The 18,342-nt window shown below is 42.5% G+C and overlaps 1 protein-coding gene across 30 annotated transcripts in view; it reads right to left on the bottom strand.

Moving 5' to 3' along the window:
• KCNMA1 (potassium calcium-activated channel subfamily M alpha 1) overlaps positions 1-18,342 on the bottom strand; it is a 416,512-nt gene that overhangs the window by 22,589 nt on the left and 375,581 nt on the right. For 17 of the 30 annotated variants that reach the window (XM_064145474.1, XM_064145475.1, XM_064145487.1 and 14 more), the window contains 2 exons: positions 7,081-7,194; positions 3,584-3,714 (listed from right to left, as the gene is read on the bottom strand). In XM_064145474.1, the coding sequence (XP_064001544.1) occupies positions 3,584-3,714; positions 7,081-7,194 (245 nt within the window). Of the gene's footprint in view, positions 1-3,583; positions 3,715-6,319; positions 6,404-7,080; positions 7,195-18,342 lie in introns of all 30 variants that reach the window. The other 13 variants (XM_064145471.1, XM_064145472.1, XM_064145479.1 and 10 more) reach the window with 1 other exon arrangement.

The raw sequence follows: 18,342 nt of genomic DNA, 5'->3' as shown, positions 1-18,342 counted from the left end.
AACCCCCACCTGGCTACAACCTCCCTTCAGATAGTTGCAGACAGCAATGAGGTCACCCCTGAGTCTCCTCTTTTTTTTGACCTCACTATTGAAGTCTGAGCAACAATCTTCAAGCTACCACAACAACTCACAGGGTTGTGGACCATCTTGCCTTTGCAGAAGAGAAAAAAACTGTATATAGATAGCCTATAGAAAACATTTTGAAAACCAGACTTCATTAAGCCTTTTTATCTTTGACATAACAGACAATTTCACATTTAAAATATCTAATTTCTTGTTTCTTACTGGAAGAAATGCTGAAGAAGCAGGTGGTAATGATCTTTGGCATTGAGACTGGAATAAGAGTGTGACACACGTTTTCTACTCTGTGATTCATGAGTAGTGGTTAGTTCAATACTTATACATTAATGAAATTATAGAAGGGAAATAATAATTTAACACTAATACTGTTCAATTACTGTTATTCAATAACTGAATATTTAAGCAAATTATTTTCAATAGGCTTTGTACCTCTTTTTCTATTTAAACTGGGTACAGCAAAAATGTCTTTGCTGCAAGAATGGTCAGGCATCGGAATAGGTTGCCCAGGGAGTTGGTGGAGTCACCATCCCTGTTCAAGGTGTTCAAGACATGGCACTTTGGGGCATGGTTTGATGTCTGTAGCAGCCTTGGACTTGATGATCTTACAAGTCTTCTCCAAACAAAACAACTCCATGATCCTAAGATCTACATAGAATCATAGAATCAACCAGGTTGGAAGACACCTCCAAGATCATCCAGTCCAACCTACCCCCCAGCCCTATCCAGTCAAGTAGACCATGGCACCAAGTGCCTCATCCAGTCTTTTCTTGAACACCTATATTAACTGCAGGTCAGAAAAAATACTACTCACATGGATATTATTCTACTTTCTGATCTTTCTTGCACCTGTTCTACTACAAAACCTGCTACTGTGAGGAGATTAATTCTTAATTAAGCAATTCATACACTGTACCTTTGTATTGCAGACCACGTAAGGAATTTTCATTCCAGAGGTATCAACAGACATCATAAATCCAATTTTTCTAAAAAAAGTTAGGCAATAACCCCCCCTAAATCATTAAGAGGATTGAATAATGGAGTATATCCTTGCCTCAAAGTAAGCTGGCACAGGCTAGTGCAGTGTGAATTATTTCCTTGTTACAGAATTCCTGTGCCATTCCTAGGATTAGAGCCTGACCGCAGACAGCACAATTGGCTTAGAATGTTGGGCAGAGTTTGGCTGGAATTTGGGCAGAATGAAGAGAAGCTCATCCCTGAAACCAGGTATACTCTAGTTAAAAAAGAGAAAATGTAGTGCAAGCAGATTAGTTTGTGTGAGAAATGCTCTTTTCCTTGGAGAAGAAATGAAAGGAGGATCCCTCTTCTCCATGACAATAAGGATAGTGAAGCGAAACCATCTCACACATCTTACACTTTCTGAAGCATCAGGAGGAATTGTACTTTTCCAACTCTTTACTAGGCCTTTAAGGAATAAAAGAGAAAATAACACTGCCACCAATCAGCAAAGTGGTGAAAGAAAAGACAGGATGGTGAAGAATTCTAACTGACTGAATCCTTGGCTTGTCATTTTGATTAGTACTTTCCCTAAGTTAGAATTTTCTACTCTTGTTATCACATCTACTGCACTGGCTTCGGGCTGCACTGCCCCTGACATATAATATGACCACTTAGATGAGAAAATGTTTGAAAAAAGGACTGCTGAAGAAAGAAATTGCAGAAATGGAGGGGCATGTTGTCAAAACCCACAAGTTAATAAAAGCTAGCAATAACTAGAAATATTGTGAGGATTATCTGATGAGCTCCAAGTAGAACTTTCTGAACAAGCCATGTTCCATGTATTTCTTACAGCATCACTATTACTTACATGACATCGTTTTGCACAAAACCACAATGCTGTCCACTTTGCTCTCTTTCTTTTCTTTGTGGCAATGCCAGGGGCAATAGTAAAAATTAACCCTGCTTTTTCCAAGATTCTGGAAGTGGCCTCCTCCATGACTAATTTAGGGTCACTGATTTACATCATAATGTGTGTAGTTAAACAGCTCCTAGTACAACAGTTTTGAATGTTACACTACTTCAAAGAATCATAGAATCAGTCAGAGTTGGAAGGGACCACAAGGATCATCTAGTTCCAACCCTTCTGCCATGGGCAGGGACACCCTACCCTAGATCAGGCTGCCCAGAGCCTCATTGCCTGAAACACCTCCAGGGATGGAGCCTCAACCACCTCCCTGGGCAACCCACTCCAGGCTCTTACCACTTACATATGCTGAACAACTTTCTCCTCACGTCTGGTCTGAACCTACCCATCTCCAGCTTCGCTCCATTCCCCCCAGTCCTGTCACTCCCTGATATACTAAAAAGCCCCCCTACAATTTCCATTAATAATGTGAAAATGCTAAATATTTTCTATAGAGATTTTGACTACAGATGGTAGAGTTTAAGTGTGCTTGCTTAGGCTTTCTGAATATGCAAAATATGGCAAATAAAAACAATAACAAAACTGAGTTCATTGCCAAGCCCTAGGCTGCATTAGACTAAAATCTTACCAGTGTAGACTGACACTACACATTTGTGAATTGAATAAAGAATATGATAGGGGATAAAAACATGAAATTCTGATACATAACTATGAAAGACAAATAAAACATCAAATCATAATTATCATTGCAAATTTTTCTTAAGCACAACAAGTTTCATTCTGAGTTTAGGTGAAGCTCAGACTTGGCTCCATTAAGAAAATCTATCTGTCCATTTGTGATGTTGCATAGGGTTTAGAACAGGTCACAGCCAGCACTATGAAAATGTGTTCTATGAGTTGCTCAGAAAGACTATACTCAGGTTTTAAAAAGACTATGTTATTGGTCTATCTAGCAGAGCTTAAAGTGCAGCTCATACAGAGCAGGACTGGTCTGCAAACCTAGACAATATGAAGCAAGGGAAGATGAAAAGAATTATGACTGAGGAACATGTTTACTTCAAAACCTTACTATGGCCATAAACCAAAGACCCTAACATAGACTTAACCAAAGGCCACCATCTGCAGTTTCTGGCACACCCTTGGGTTTTGACTCACAAGACAGCTCAGGTGAAAAGAAGGTTATGACCTCTCCTCACACAAGTTGGGTTCACATAACACGTACAATGATGTTCACGTAGTTCTATCACTGTCCCTCAGCTCTCATACTTGGAGCACAGGAAATTAAAAGCTGAAAACAAGGTTTACGCTGTCTGACATGAACACTGAGCAAACACTCTGAATTTGGGTCTGGGTTTCAAGAGGGAGCTACAATGTGTTTTGGAAAATACTATCCTTAAAGCCTGATGTGAGACCGCTCTTAACGCTGTGTACTTAGGATAGTCCTAGATATCTATGACTTAAGGTCTCCGTGTACAACTGAAAAATAAGCCACTTTAGGCTGTGAAGTTCTTTGATGCTTAGCTTTTGTCTTGTCCTGACTGTGTAGAAAAGGATCTATGCTTTCATACTCTTTCAGAACGAATCTAATGGAAAGGAATGAAAAAGGTTGCGTTTGCTTACCGCGCTCATGAGAGAGTCCAGCACGCTGACAGCAAAGGCGGTTCCACATGCAAAGGGCTGCGTGAGGTACAGTTCTGTATCTGGGTCATCATCGTCATCTTGGTCCAAGAACTGAACATTTGAATCATTTACTGAAAATAATAATAATAATAAAATCCTAAGGTGCTCCTGGGGCATCCACACCTAACCTTACACATCACACAGTCAGAAAGAAAAAGAAACGGCATGTCTGGAAACACAGACTCGTGTCTTGGACGTCACTGAAAATGAAATCAAGATGGATGTGCAAATGTGCATTGAAAAATCTGTTGCTTGTTATGTTTGTAAGAGGTGACTCCTGCTCCTGAGAGGTGACTACCACTCTGCTGCAAAAGGAGCCTCATGGCACCAGCTGCCTGCACTCAGAATGAGAGACATGATGGTCTTCTATAAACTGAGACAGTTTTGGCATCGGTTGGGTACAGAGACTAAGGCTGTTTGCATGTACAGTGAAATGTTATCACAAGGTACCGAGTCAGAAAGCTGTTGTAAAATAAAGGCTGTCCATAAAACTCTGCTATAGCCCACAGGCAGCTGTTAGATGTGCTGCTGTGATCCTTACTGGAGTGGTGTTAATGCACTTACAGCTTAAAAGAGGATAAACTGCCCCTTTATCATGCATCTATCTGAATGAAGGAGCAATACCCCAGCTATTTTCTTGTAGCACTGCCTTTCGCTCAAGTATTTGTCTCCATAACGTCACTTCCTTAGCCACAAATTCCATATGAGCCAGTGTGATAAAGAATCCATACTAGGCTATTTTAAAGAAAAAGTCCAAATAAAGCAGTATTTGTCATTTAGATTTTCTCTGGCATTTCATTGCCACACTTAGGCTCTCTGCCTCCATCTCACTCCACTAAAAATAGTTGTTTTCTTGAGATGAGTGTATCAAGTGGATCACATTTCATTAAATACTTCATTTCCATATTAGTCATCCTCAGGCATGAAAGCACAGATTGCTTAGCTGTGCCATCAATATACCCATTAACTTACTAAATAACAAATTAATTTCAGTTCCCATGCAAAAGGGGAAATTAGAAACTTTTCCAGCATTTGAAACTGCACACATTGATTCTGTCCCAATTCCCATGTGAATTCATCTTGCAAGCCAACCAGCAAGCTCTGAAAACACTTGAGCTGCTGTTAACTTGATCGACTTCTGGCTCTGAACTTCTTTGGTTAGAAATCCTTCTGTCTGCTATTCTGATCTTCCTTCATGTATAGTTTAATTTTCCACCCGCTCCTTTTCCAAGCTGCTTGCCATGCTTACCTTACAATATGAGTAACTACAGATAAAGCCTCACTGTGTAACAGAGCCAAGAGTTGTTAACCCTCCATTTGGAGCCTTGTTGAGCCAGCACTTGGCCACTATCATTCAGTCAGGATCTGAGCTGAAGTAGAATTTAAAATTACTTCTTTCTTACACTCTAATGTATCCACAAAAACCATAACACCTCAGCACTGTAAAGGGAGAAGTGTTCTGCCCAAGGAGTCAGAAGAACTTCATCCTAGCAAACACCAGTACCCACAATAATCCTTTCTCTGCACAACAGGTATCAAGTTATTCTCCAGATTCTTACAATCACAGAATCAGCCAGGTTGGAAGAGACCTCCAAGCTCATCCACTCCAACCTAGCACCCAGCCCTGGCCATCAACCAGACCATGGCACTAAGTGTCTCATCCAGGCTTTTCTTGGACACCTCCAGGGATGGTGACTCCACCACCTCCTTGGGCAGCCCATTCCAATGGCAAGTTTGAGAGCTTGGTGTATAATTTCAAACTATATGTTCTGAAGAGCCTGAGTCTGTGTACTTTGCTAGTTGAAAGCAGGCATTACTGACAGCAGCATTCTTTTTCCACTTAGATATGGTAGACTAATAACTGACCGACACCAACTTGCTAGCTGTGTGTGGCATCACTTTTCAAGGTACTACTAATCTATGTTCTGCAGGTGTGGTTTCATCCTCAGTATCTTTGTCTTCCTGATGCATGCTAGCACGTTGGGACTACTGCAAAAGGTCTCTGGGCTAGGCGAGGTAGACTTGAATGTGTGGTGTTGTGCCATAGGAAACGCCCATCAAACACTGGTCACAAAAGCCGTCGAGAGCTCTCTTTATCGGGGAGAAGCAAGGCAGAAGCTTGGTTACTTTTTCACAACTTCAAAACCTGAGCTTCTGAGAAAAGGCCTACTTTTTAAACAACAAAAAAATGGCTTAAGGGAAAGTATGATGCTGGGGCAGGGGAGGTTCTGACATCTTTTACTCCTCCTTGGGCTTCCTGTGAGAATTGCTAAGGCGTGTCCACCAAACTGACAATAGGCTGAAATAACAACAAAAAGAGAGAGAGAGAAAGAGAGAGAAAAGGAGAAAAAGATTGGTGGGGGGGGAGTGAGGGCCCAGGAGGTGGGGACCCAGGCCAAAGAAAATGAATTGGTGAGAAAGCACGATGAAAACAGCTGGCAGGTCAGGCGAGTGTGATCAAAGTTTTACTGATGCTGCATGAATCAAAAAATCATTAAGAAAGCCCAGAACAAGACAGTCAATTCCAACCAGAACCACAAATAAAACACATTCAAAGCAGTGCCATGAGGGTAGCCCCTCTGATACAGCCAGATAAATAAAGGAAAAGCTGATGACAGTAAGAACAACAACGACGGAAAACCAGACAGTGATGTGAAGGAAAAAGGCACTTCTTACCCAGTTCAGTTATCATTAGAATGTGGGTTCCACTGTTTTTTTCCTGACTGATTGAAACCAAAGGCAGAAGTTTGCCAGGCTTAGCTAATAAGTAAAGTATTTAGGAGGAAAAGAAAGTACAGAAAGAGAATAAAGTAAGGGAAAAAGACAGGCAAGGCTGTAAAAAATAGCACTGAAAAAGAAAATAAAAGGACAAAGGACCACAAATCAAGTCTGTATTTGCCATGAAAACGCAGAACAGCTTCTGCACTTCACATCACACCACTTGACAACATAAATACCCACAGCTAGAGTGGAAATCAGAGCCTGGTTACCTACCACCATTGCATTCTCAGGAGTGAGATGTTTCATACTATTATACAGAGTTTGGTTACACATGATTAAACAGTTCTGGACCATGGAGGAATAAACAAATGGCTTCTTACTATTGATTAAATGCACAGGAAATCTCTGCTCATACTTACTCTGGACTTTTTTCCCCCTTTTCTAACTTTAGCCCAAAGTATCCAGCTTATTTGTTACACTATGTAAAAAGAATCTTGTGTGATGGAGTGCTTATTTAAGCCAGTGTGGAAAACCCAATGAAAGAAATGTATTTCAGTTATTGAGAGAAAGTGAAACAGTTGTTACTGATCTTTCTGTAGAGAGACTCATTCAAAATGGTTATCAGCAGAGAAAACACAGCCGTGTAAGATACAATGTAAGCTCTTCTCCTGAGAATTAATAACAAGGGAAGTGGGGTCAATGTTGGCTTTCCTTACCTAGCTCTGTTATAATAGGGATGTTGGCTCCTGTTGTAATGGAAGGTTGACGTAGCAGCCCATGGACCGGACTGTTGTCTGGAGACGACCTATCCATCCCAGGGGGTGTAAAGCCTAGGAGAGAAAACAACAGCAACAAAACACAAAAACAAAGAGAAAGCTTATTGAGTGTGGACAATGAACACAGACTTCCCTGTTAAAGAGAGATTTGATTTTGTCCTATTGCTATTAGAATGATCCTGAAACAAACACCTTTCTCAATTAACATTTTAAGGAGCATTCATAGAATCAAGCAGGTTTTTGGTTGTGGTTGTTTTCAGATGTATCATCCATAACACACATTTTTATGAGGAAGATGGGGATGCAAGGGCCCATTCTAGCAGAACAAGAGGACAGGATGGAAGGATAAAGGCACAGGTTTTCAAATGATAAACAATAGGAATGCTTGGAAAGAAACTAGAATTTTTTATACCTTTGAGGAGGTAAAGGAAACAAAAGTGGGAGAGGAAACTTACTGGCAGGTACTCAAAGGGAAAAAGATCTGGAGAGCAGCAAGCTTTACCTCTAAAAAAAAGGTGGTGTTCTCAGCCTGATTCTCTACACAATTTGAAATGGATCTCTTGACAAAACCAAAAGACCCCAAAGATCTAAAAATGCTCAATGTCTTCTTTCTTTCTTTCTTTTGAAATAAAAAATACCCAAGAAAAGCTTTTTGGGTTTTAAGCGCTGAGAAATAAAGCAGTTCTACAGAAGTCTGCGCAACAGTGGGACTGCAAATTCACACTAGTGGAGACTGATGCATTCCATGTCCCCTGTTCATTAAAGCAGTGGAAAGCATGGCAATGGTCATTTAATGCCATTACTGCAGAAGTGATGGTGAGGACAGAGTTTGACTGTTGGGTTTCCTGTACGCCAACACCAAAGTAGCAATTTGAAGCAAATGTTTGTCTGATAGGAGTAGGATTGAGCCAAGCTAACTTTAAAACACACATGTCGGAGAAAACATTCATTTTATGCCCAAGCTCTTTGATGTCACACCTGACATCCAGGGAAAGACTTTTGATCCTCTATCACTACTGGCCTGAACTGACTTTAAATTCTCCATACATATTTCTAAGTTAATCACAGCCAACTTAGTTCCTGATGTAACTTAATCATTATCTTCTTACAGTGTGGAAACTCTTTCACTGCCTTAAATTCACTGAGATATTCATCCACTGCTGAATTCAGAAGAAGACATGATATTATCTACTTCACCTTTCCCATTGCAGTACTGGGACTAATTTACAAACCAGAAAATCTCTAAACTAAAATGCAGCTGTTAACATCTGGTACTGGTTTTATACTGTTTGAGGGATTTATGACTTTTAGCAGTGATAAATATCGTCGCTCTTAAACCATCCTTTAAACTACACAAGCGAGGTCTGAACTACCTGACATAATGGGATTTCCATTTTTTATATCTAACATTTTATTTGATAACCAATTAATTTCTCATTATGTTTTGTCTATATCATGTATAGCCTACATAGGTAATAGAATCAACCAGGTTGGAAGAGACCTCCAACATCATCCAGTCCAACCTAGCACCCAGCCCTAGCCAGTCAACCAGACCATGGCACTAAGTGCCTCATCCAGGCTTTGCTTGAACACCTCCAGGGACGGCGACTCCACCACCTCCCTGGGCAGCCCATTCCAATGCCAATCACTCTCTCTGCCAACAACTTCTTCCTAACATCCAGCCTAGACCTCCCCCGGCACAACTTGAGACTGTGTCCCCTTGTTCTGTTGCTGGTTGCCTGGGAGAAGAGACCAACCCCACCTGGCTACAATCTCCCTTCAGGTAGTTGTAGACAGCAATGAGGTCCCCCCTGAGCCTCCTCTTCTCCAGGCTGCACACCCCCAGCTCCCTCAGCCTCTCCTCATAGGGTTTGTGTTCCAGGCCCCTCACCAGCTTTGTTGCCCTTCTCTGAACACCTTCCAGCACCTCAACATTTCTCTTGAATTGAGGGGCCCAGAACTGGACACAGCACTCAAGGTGTGGTCTGACCAGTGCTGAGTACAAGGGCAGAATAACCTCCCTCGTCCTACTGGCCACACTGCTCCTGATCCAGGCCAGGATGCCATTGCCTCTCCTGGCCACCTGGGCACACTCATGTTCAGCTACTATCTATCAGTACCCCCAGGTCCTTTTCGTCCTGCCTGCTCTCAGCCACTCTGTCCCCAGCCTGTAGTGCTGCTTGGGGGTTATTGTGGCCAAAGTGTAGAACCCTGCACTTGGCCTTGTTAAATCTCATCCCATTGGCCTCTGCCCAAATAAAACTACAATAATTGATTAAAGAGACTTAGCCCTCCATAAGGTATCAGCATGAATTTCCTTCTGGTTATAACATGAGAGCTATCTACAACACAAGGCTTGTAAGAACAAGATAAGTAAAAAGGGAATGAAAAGCCTCCAAAGAAATTCTTTAGGGGAAAAGAAGTGGCTGTGGTATTTCCAGCAAGTTTGCTAGACAAAAAGACCACCACAGACAAAGTTAAGTCAATAAAGCAGTTCTACTTAATACTAGCAGTGCATAGAAAGTCTTTAGAAAGCAGTATTCCTAGAGAGAACCAGGAATGCCAGTGATTTAATACCATTTGTTGTGCTGAAACTAATGCAGCAAGACTAGGAAGGTGGCAGTGAGCTACATTCCCAACTGGAATGTGTTTGCAGCCACAGTTTGGCATGGTGACTGGCAGTCACATCGGCGCTGTGAGTGCTTACTTCTGCCTAGCAGAACCTGGGATTTCTCAGTGCTTACTTCTGCCTAGCAGAACCTGGGATTTCTCAGTGCTTACTTCTGCCTAGCAGAACCTGGGATTTCTCAGTGCTTACTTCTGCCTAGCAGAACCTGGGATTTCTCAGTGCTTACTTCTGCCTAGCAGAACCTGGGATTTCTCAGATTCACACATGGCTCCTTCAGACACAACCTCGTGAGTTAGATGTAATTCTGACACTCTCACACCAACAAGAAGACTGAAGTGGGACTCCAAAGGGAGCGAATGCTGTCTTAGGACACATAGGTATTAGTGTCACACCTACTCCTGCAGCAGGAGCCGATGTGTAAGTTTTGCATTGCGTTATGCTATAGCAAAGTCAAGTCATGGCTTTGGTCACAGTACATAAAAAAGGCTCAAGTGCCTGCAGAGTCCTTGAGCAGCTAAAGTGTCAGGCCAATTGGCTCCTCTGTGGTCTTACAAGTTAAAATGGCAAGAGACTTTACACTCAATATCTGAGAGCAGAGAAAACTAATCTTCTTCCCATGCACCCTGGAGGTTGTATGCTGGGAGCATCCTCAGAGGCTCTGCTCATCTTCCTGGAGGCTTTTCCCTCTCCATCTCAGGATACACCTCCCAAAACTTCATTTAATGAATCAGGCCCTTCAGATAGTAAGAGCACATTGGTATTTCCCTACTAGCTAAAAGCAAATTGGAGCAAGTCGGCATAACTGTGGTGAAGTCCTTTTTACCCTCTCTCTACTGCAGTGTGCACACACAGACAGGCACGCACATGCACACTCTCCATCAAAAGCTATTTGCAGCCACCTCTCTCTAACCCTTCAAATATTTGTCTTCCTATGATGGTGTCAGAAGATTGAAGTAAATGTGGCATTTCTGTTAGCCACAGACTGTCAGGAGCTCTGTAATTGCACACATAGTGCATTCAGTCTGAAACGGAGGAAGCATGTTAAAGGGATTTTGTTTTCTCCTTGAATGAGAAACAGATTCATGCCTTTATAGTTTCTGCTCTAGAAAGATGTGAGAATTACATGCTATTTTAATTGAATTTCCTTGCCCACGCTTAATTCAGACAGCTCTACAGATTATCTTTCAAGAAATACAAACACGTTGGACTATTTTCAGAGAAATGAGTACTTGAAGAGCTTATGTTTGGGTCACAAAGCATGGTACAACCTCAGGACACATTCCTGTTCCCAAGCCACAATGTAAGTTCTCCACATAGGCTCTCTGCTTTTTCCCTCCAGAAGCAAAAAAAAAAAAAAAGAGGGTGGGGAAAGTGCAGGAAAAGTAACCTGCTTTATCAGAACTTTCATTTAAAGGTATGAAAAACTACAAGTGACAGCTGTGCAGATTCAGTGAATGTGACATTTCTGAATGTCTTGGACTTGACAAGTAAACACCTTAAATCGGTAATGCTATATGCATAATACATGACCTGTATTTTGACATCCATCATCAAATGCTGACTTGAGAAAATACAGGTTTGTACTCAAGGAATAGCACCCATAAAGCAGGGAGAAAATTCAGGTCACAGGGTATTAGGAAAACTCTATTTCATTACAGAAGCTGAAACAAGCTAAAGCATCAGATTTAAGATCCATTTTCAGCTGTGAAAAGATTCAATTCCTCTGCACAGAGCATTCATTTAGAAATGACATGCTTTCCTCACAGCCTCCTTCCATTTTCCTTTTCATATCCCATTTTCTCCTTCACTCCTCAAACCTTGTTCCATTAATGCTCATCAAAATCATAAAACAGGGCTGAGAGTTGTGATCTTCTCATAACCACAGTGTCTTCTTGTTCAACAAACAACTGAGCGAGCTGTGGCTACGACTGCTTAACAGGATCAACCCTCACAGTAAAATCCACACGGCCTGAGCACGCCTCAGCACAAGCCCTGTGTGAGTTACAGATGCAGCTTCTAGAGAAGGGAATTCTCTTTGTCAACAAAGAGAAGGTGAGGTACAGCACAACCACATCAGCTCCTGCAGCCACTGCATCTGATGCAAGAACTGCTGCAGTGAGTGACTGTCTTTGCACAACCGGGTTTTGGTTGTGGTTTTTTTCTCTTTACCTCATCCCATGAGGTTTTTTTCCCTCAATTGTGCCCTTCTGATTCTCTCCACCATGCCACTGCAAAGAAGCAAGCAAGAAAACAAGCAGGGGCTTGGCTGCCACCCAGAGTCAACCCACCATGGTTGTCTGTAGTGATAACCACCATAACACTTCAACAGAAGGTAGCAAGCTCCTGCCCCTCTCTGAAACAGCGTGATGCCAAACTGTACTGAAGATATCATGCCCTGAAAGGAACATTTTGCTGTCCAAAGAGTTCAGCAGGGTCAGCTGGCTAGGAGCCTTCCTTGCTCCTTACAAAACACCACTTACAAAGTTTCTGTAAAAGCCACAGTGGCACTGTGATGACACTCAACATGAAGGAATGCTAGCATGGCTTCACAGTGACTTCCAGCACTGAAATCACCAGCAATATTTAGTTTGTCCTGACTGTGGGTTGTCTGCAGCAACTACCATGCTGGTCAAGTGATCTGCTGATGATGCTAGCCCTAAACCACTGTGTTTTGTTCCTGTGCAGTTCACCTGACTGAGGTGGTTTAGAGGGGATGGTTAATGACCTGCTGCACCACTTACACAACAGTATGTGGCCAGATGGCATGCACCTGAGAAATGGATACAAGTGCTCACCATGCCACTTGCCATCATTTATCAGAAGTCCTGGATAACTGGGGAGGTCCCAGCTCACTGCAGCTTGGAAAATGTGACACCCATCTAAAAGAAGGGCCAGGAAGAGGACCTGGAGAATTACAGACCTCTCAGTCTGACCTCAGCACCCTGGAGCAGATCACCTTGACTGCCATTACACAGCATGTGCAGAGTAACCAGGTGGTCAGGCCCACTCAGCCTGTGTTCATGAAAGACAAGTCCTGCTTGACAAACCTGACTTCCTTCTATGACAAGGCAACCTTGCTTAGTGGGTGACAGAAAGGCTGTGGATGCTGTTTACCCAGATTTCAGCAAAGCCTCTGACACTGGCTCCCACAGCATCCTCCTGGAGAAAGGGGGGTTGCTGGCTGACAGCTGCCTGAACATGAGCCAGCAGTGTGCCCAGGGGGCCAACAGCATCCTAGCCTACACTGTGAATAGTGCAGGCAGCAGAAGCAGGGAAGCAACCACGTCCCTTCACTCAGCACTGGTGAGGCTGCACCTTGAAAACTGTGTTTGGCTTTGGGTCCCCTCCGTGTGTCCAGAGAAGGGCAATAAAGCTGGTGAGGGCCTGGAGAACAAGTCTTAGGAGAGGCAGCTGAGAGAGCTAGGGTCTGGGAAAGAGGAAGCTGAGAGAAGACCTCACTGATGTCTACAACTCCATACAAAGAGGTTGTAGTAAGGTGGGTGTTGGTCTCTTCTCCCTATCATCAAGTAATAGAATGAGAGGAAATAGCCTCAAATTACACTGGGGGAGGTTTAGATTGGACGTTAGGAAAAAATTCTTTACTGAAAGAGTGGTAAGGCACTGGAACAGGCTTCTGAGGGAAGTGGTGGAGTCACCATCCCTGCAAGTGTTAAGAAAACATGCAGATGTGGCACTCTGGGACATGGTGTGATAACCACAGCAGCATCAGGTCAATGATTGGGCTTGGCAATCTTAGAGGTCTTTGTCAACCAAAACAGTTCTATGATTCTCCAATTCCATGAAATGCAAGAAGGTTTGCTCTGTAGTGCATCTATCCTTTGTGTTTGCTGAGGGGCCAGTAAACTTTCACTGGGACTTTAACATACACATACATCTGGCTCCTGGATGATCACTGTTTTGCCTCCCTTCCCGTTCAAAGACATATGTTTCACTAAACTGGAACTCTATGGAGGCAGAATGCAGTTTCCCAGGCTGAAAATCCACTTGGCAGACCTAAAGACTGTAACCTTGCCATTAAAAGTGCCATGTAAATTGATAGTGTCCTTTAAATGATGCTGTTCTAGGGAACGGTGCTATGGGATTCACTGGGTAAGATACGCACTAGAATTCCCAACATCATTTCTGAAGTGCTATATTCTATGAACTAGCTTTGAGTCTTCTAAGAAGCACGAAACAACAATCATATTTTGAGCTTATGTGAATAACACACAGGTGGTGAACTGCCAAACACAGCCCCGACAAGTTATCGTACAGGAATATAGGACAAGGATTTTCATTAAGCAGAGCCAGCCAAAAAGAAATACTTGTGATACAAAAGGACCTCACAACTGTATCCCTTTGCTACTGTTCCCTGACAATGTCTATTAATATTCCACTGAATTCAATGGAATGATAGACTGTACCTGTTATTCTCCAAAGTACATTCACTTGAGTATACCTGCAAAGTTCAGCAGCAGTCATGCAGCTAAAGAGCTGCTGACATTCATGGGAATCTGTTACAGTCATTCAATTTAGAAACAATTCTACCTTCAGCATCCCATGTGGTCTGAGAGAGAGAGCTGCAGTTTGGCCTCGGATCCTGGAAACCCTAAATTCTGGTTTCAGTTCTGACTTTTACTGTAATTTGTGCCTGAAGATCTAATAATCTTTTGGAGATTATCTCTAAAAGTCTGGCAAAGTGGAGGAGTGTGGGAGAGCAGATGTGACTGCATAAGCCAGCAGCTGCCTCCGAGACTGCAGCATCTTCAGAGATGCTCTGGGACCAAACACAGGCCAAACTATACCTACAGAGAACGGAGAGAGAAGAAAGATTTTTTTGGTCAGTGGTAATAACCCTCCAATGCTTTGGAATTAGAACAGTCTCTGGAGCACTGCACGTTGAGAGACAATGTTACAGAGAGCAAACTGCCATCTCTCTCCCAAGGATATACTCTCCCTGAATGCCTCTTTCCTGCTCATACTGTTGCAATACCGAAACTTACAGTGCAAATGACCAACTCGAAGCTCTAGTGACCTCACAGGGCAGTAGGATCAATGTTAGTTTTCCACAACCCAAACCCTGGGTGGGTGAGTGGTACCACAAGCTGAAACTGTACAGCAGTTATCGGTTTGCTGTTTCTTAGACTGTTGTAGTGAGGCAGGAAGAGCAGTAAAAGCAAAACTCAAAAGAAGGACTGGAGTTCCATCACCTTGAGGTGTGGCATTGACTGACACCACACTGCTTCCACTTGCAATTATGAACAGAATAATATGTTAGAAAAGCATCATATTTTAAGCAGAGTACAGAACCATGTACCAATTAGTTTTCATTCACAGGTACTTACACAGTATTTCACTTTTGGGAACTGCCTCTTTTGTGCTTTTCTGGGGGGTTTTTTGTTTGTTTATTGGGTTTTTTTGAGGTTTGAATTTTTGTTTTGTTGGGTTTTTTTCAGAACCTCATGTGCAAATCACCCAGTGAAAATCACCCTAACTATGGACTATGGTTCTAGACAGGCTTTGGATTGGTCAAATTCTTGTTTTGTAACTGATAATCATCTTTGATCTTCTTTATACTTTCCCTTACTCTCTCTGTTGTCATGAACTTGCTTTCCCAGAGCCTTCTCCTGTCAAGACAGAATTTAGTTCCTTCACAGTCTCAAGTTGTGCTGGGGGAAGTACAGGCTGGATGTTAGGAGGAAGTTCTTCCCAGACAGAGTGATTGGCATTGGAATGGGCTGCCCAGGGAGGTGGTGGAGTCCGTCCCTGGAGGTGTTCAAGACAAGCCTGGATGAGGCACTTAGTGCCATGGTCTAGTTGACTGGCTAGGGCTGGGTGCTAGGTTGGACTGGATGATCCTGGAGGTCTCTTCCAACTTGGTTGATTCTATGACCATTCTTCTGGTGGAAATGTGTCTGTTGGTGGCAAGTGACTATTCACTGTGATTGCAACTGCAGGTATTACAAGCACTCCTAATACCAGGTCCAGGTGCTAGATAATACTTGGCTACCTCTAACAGACTGTTTTTTCCCCTCTGCTTTTTTCTTCTTTTGTGGAGAAAAAACTACTAGAATGACACAAATATTAGGCTATTGAGAGAAGAAATAATAACTTGTGCTCATTCAGCAGTTATTATGTGCTCATTCAGCAGTTATTATGGGATATACTTAAATTCATAGTAGCATCAGAAATTTTAGTTCTTGGGGGGCTTAGCCACATTCATTACAATCTTTAATTGTCTCTGCTCTCTGTTTACCATACAATAGTCTTCTGCACTATGTACTTCTAGGGCACAAAGCTGGCAGCACTGCTTTGCACCTAGAAGAATTTAGTGTAAAATGATGCCAAAATCTTTTTAGTTTAATGATTACTCGACCTTGCCCATTTAAACCTCAGGCAAAAGTATAAAAATATGCTGAATAAAACTTACTGAGTATTTTAAGCAATATTACCTAGCTCAGAGAGACAGGCATTCAATAACCACAAATAAACTGGAGAGGTCACCATTAAAACCTGTCTATTTGCAGGTTAGGTGAGACTTTACATTAAGTCACTATGCCCTACATTATGCCAAATAAATTCTTTCTTGCTAGAAAATGAAGAGCAGAGCCAGATGTCATAGCAAGCAATCAGTTACAATATTTTGATGAATAAAAAGCACCAGTGTTGTCCAACACATGACTGGCAACTACCAAAACATAAATTAAGCAAATTTCCCAGTGCTGCTTATGGGGAAATTATGCAGATTAGAATTTGATTAGGTTTATATCATGAGACTCAATTTGGACTTTTAATCTATTAAGCTCCAATAAATGAGGCATCTGAATGGCTCCCCTGAGCAGCAACAGTAATAACCACAGCAGTCTTCTTTGCAGTATGTACGCCGACAATTTCTTTGGCAGACGACTCCACGTCTTTAAGTACAATTACTTTGTAACTCCTACCAAAATTTCAGGTGTATGCAGTGAGGAAATGGAGCCATAGAAACTGCTTAAACAGACATTTTGTGATAATCAACATCTGTCACTCTCTGCTAGCAATATTGTTTTTCCATCAGCTCGGGCTTAACTTAGGGTCGACTTCATGGTTTGTGTGGGATAAATAGTGCCAGCAGACTTGCAAATTACTCAAGCTGGAACTGAGCTGGAAACCTAGAGTAAAATGTCATTAAGTTCTCTATAGGCCAGGTCAAGACTAAAATCCCACATTCAAGGCTGTCTGCAGGATCAAAGATTGAACTGTGAGAGCTGAGGCCCCATTTTATCAAAGAAATCTGAATTGGATTCCCAGAGCTGAGCTGTGAGACAGGTTGGAGGCAGATCAAGACCACCTCTAATTTTTCTGGCAGGTATGCTCCATAAGCCTCCTTCACATTTCCTGCAGTCTAATCTATTTGCAAGTATCCAAAAGCTCCTCTCCCATTTGACTCTTGGCAAAGCTTGAGAACTACAAAGCATATTGTGCCCGTATCCAGTCCTGCCAGATTTCACCAAACCCTGTCACCATATTTTAGTGCACAGGTTGTCATAAAAGCACATGGTCAAGTGACAGGATATAGAAAGATTAAATGAGTATTTTGAAGACATCAGGGCTTGACTAAATGCTCAGAGCAAAGGATGGTGGATTGTGTGTTCATGTGTGAATGCACTTTCTAAAGAGAGGCTTAACAGAGAATTTCCATCTGGCATTCATGCTTTCAGCATACCACTACAAAGACTCTCTGCAAGTCAAAATTTCTCACCAGAATTCCAAACTGAACAATGTGAATAGGGTGAAAAAACCAAAAAGCCATGTTCTCTGTCATCATGATGGTTTGGGTGTTCCCTGTCCCCCCCACTTTAGAAATGAGCCAGCCTAGACTCAGCCAGCTCTGGAAATATGAATGAAGCATATATTTACAGCTGGCACAATAAACAAGCAGATATTTACAGTATGTACAGTTATAGACAGAAATAGACAAGGTAAAAGGTAATACAGAAACACAACTCCCCTCCCAGAAACCTGAGTCCCCAGGAGGGGCTCCCAACTGCCCCTACACCTTCCCCCTACCCCTCTCAACCTCACCCCAGTCCCAAGGAAGAATGGAGGTTTGGCCAGGGGGGTTAGGAAGCAAAGTGAGTTAGTCCAAAACAGAGGGTGAGGTTAGAGAGATGTAGCTCAGCCAGCGGCCCAAGTGAGAGTGGTGCTGAGTGTGTTATCTATGTTTTTATACCTCTCAGCAAGCCTATGAGTGAAGTAGACATCACCACTGTTTTCTTTCCGCAGCCTGTAACCTAGTTCTTCTTACCAAAACATTCTAGCCTGTTTCAAACTAGCACAGTCATTCAAAGAGTGTCTTCTGTACCAGACAGAATTCCGGAGAAGCCTGCCTGTTAAAGACACCTTAGTAGGTATCACATGCAAAAATAAGTGTTCTGAACTATTCTGGACTATGCCAGTCAGCATAACATTCAACCAGCACAAGAAATCCCTGGCATTCAGGTGCAGTTAGCTTTGTGAGGAATAACTTCCTAAGGAGTATCTGTATATTGCTTCAAACACCCCCCCACACACATCCCTAACCCAAGAGAGGC

This window comes from Pogoniulus pusillus, chromosome 6 (genome assembly GCF_015220805.1).
Source record: "Pogoniulus pusillus isolate bPogPus1 chromosome 6, bPogPus1.pri, whole genome shotgun sequence".
NCBI lineage: Eukaryota > Metazoa > Chordata > Aves > Piciformes > Lybiidae > Pogoniulus > Pogoniulus pusillus.
The sequence above is the reverse complement of the archived record's forward strand: the minus strand, read 5'-3'. Positions and strand labels throughout refer to the sequence as shown.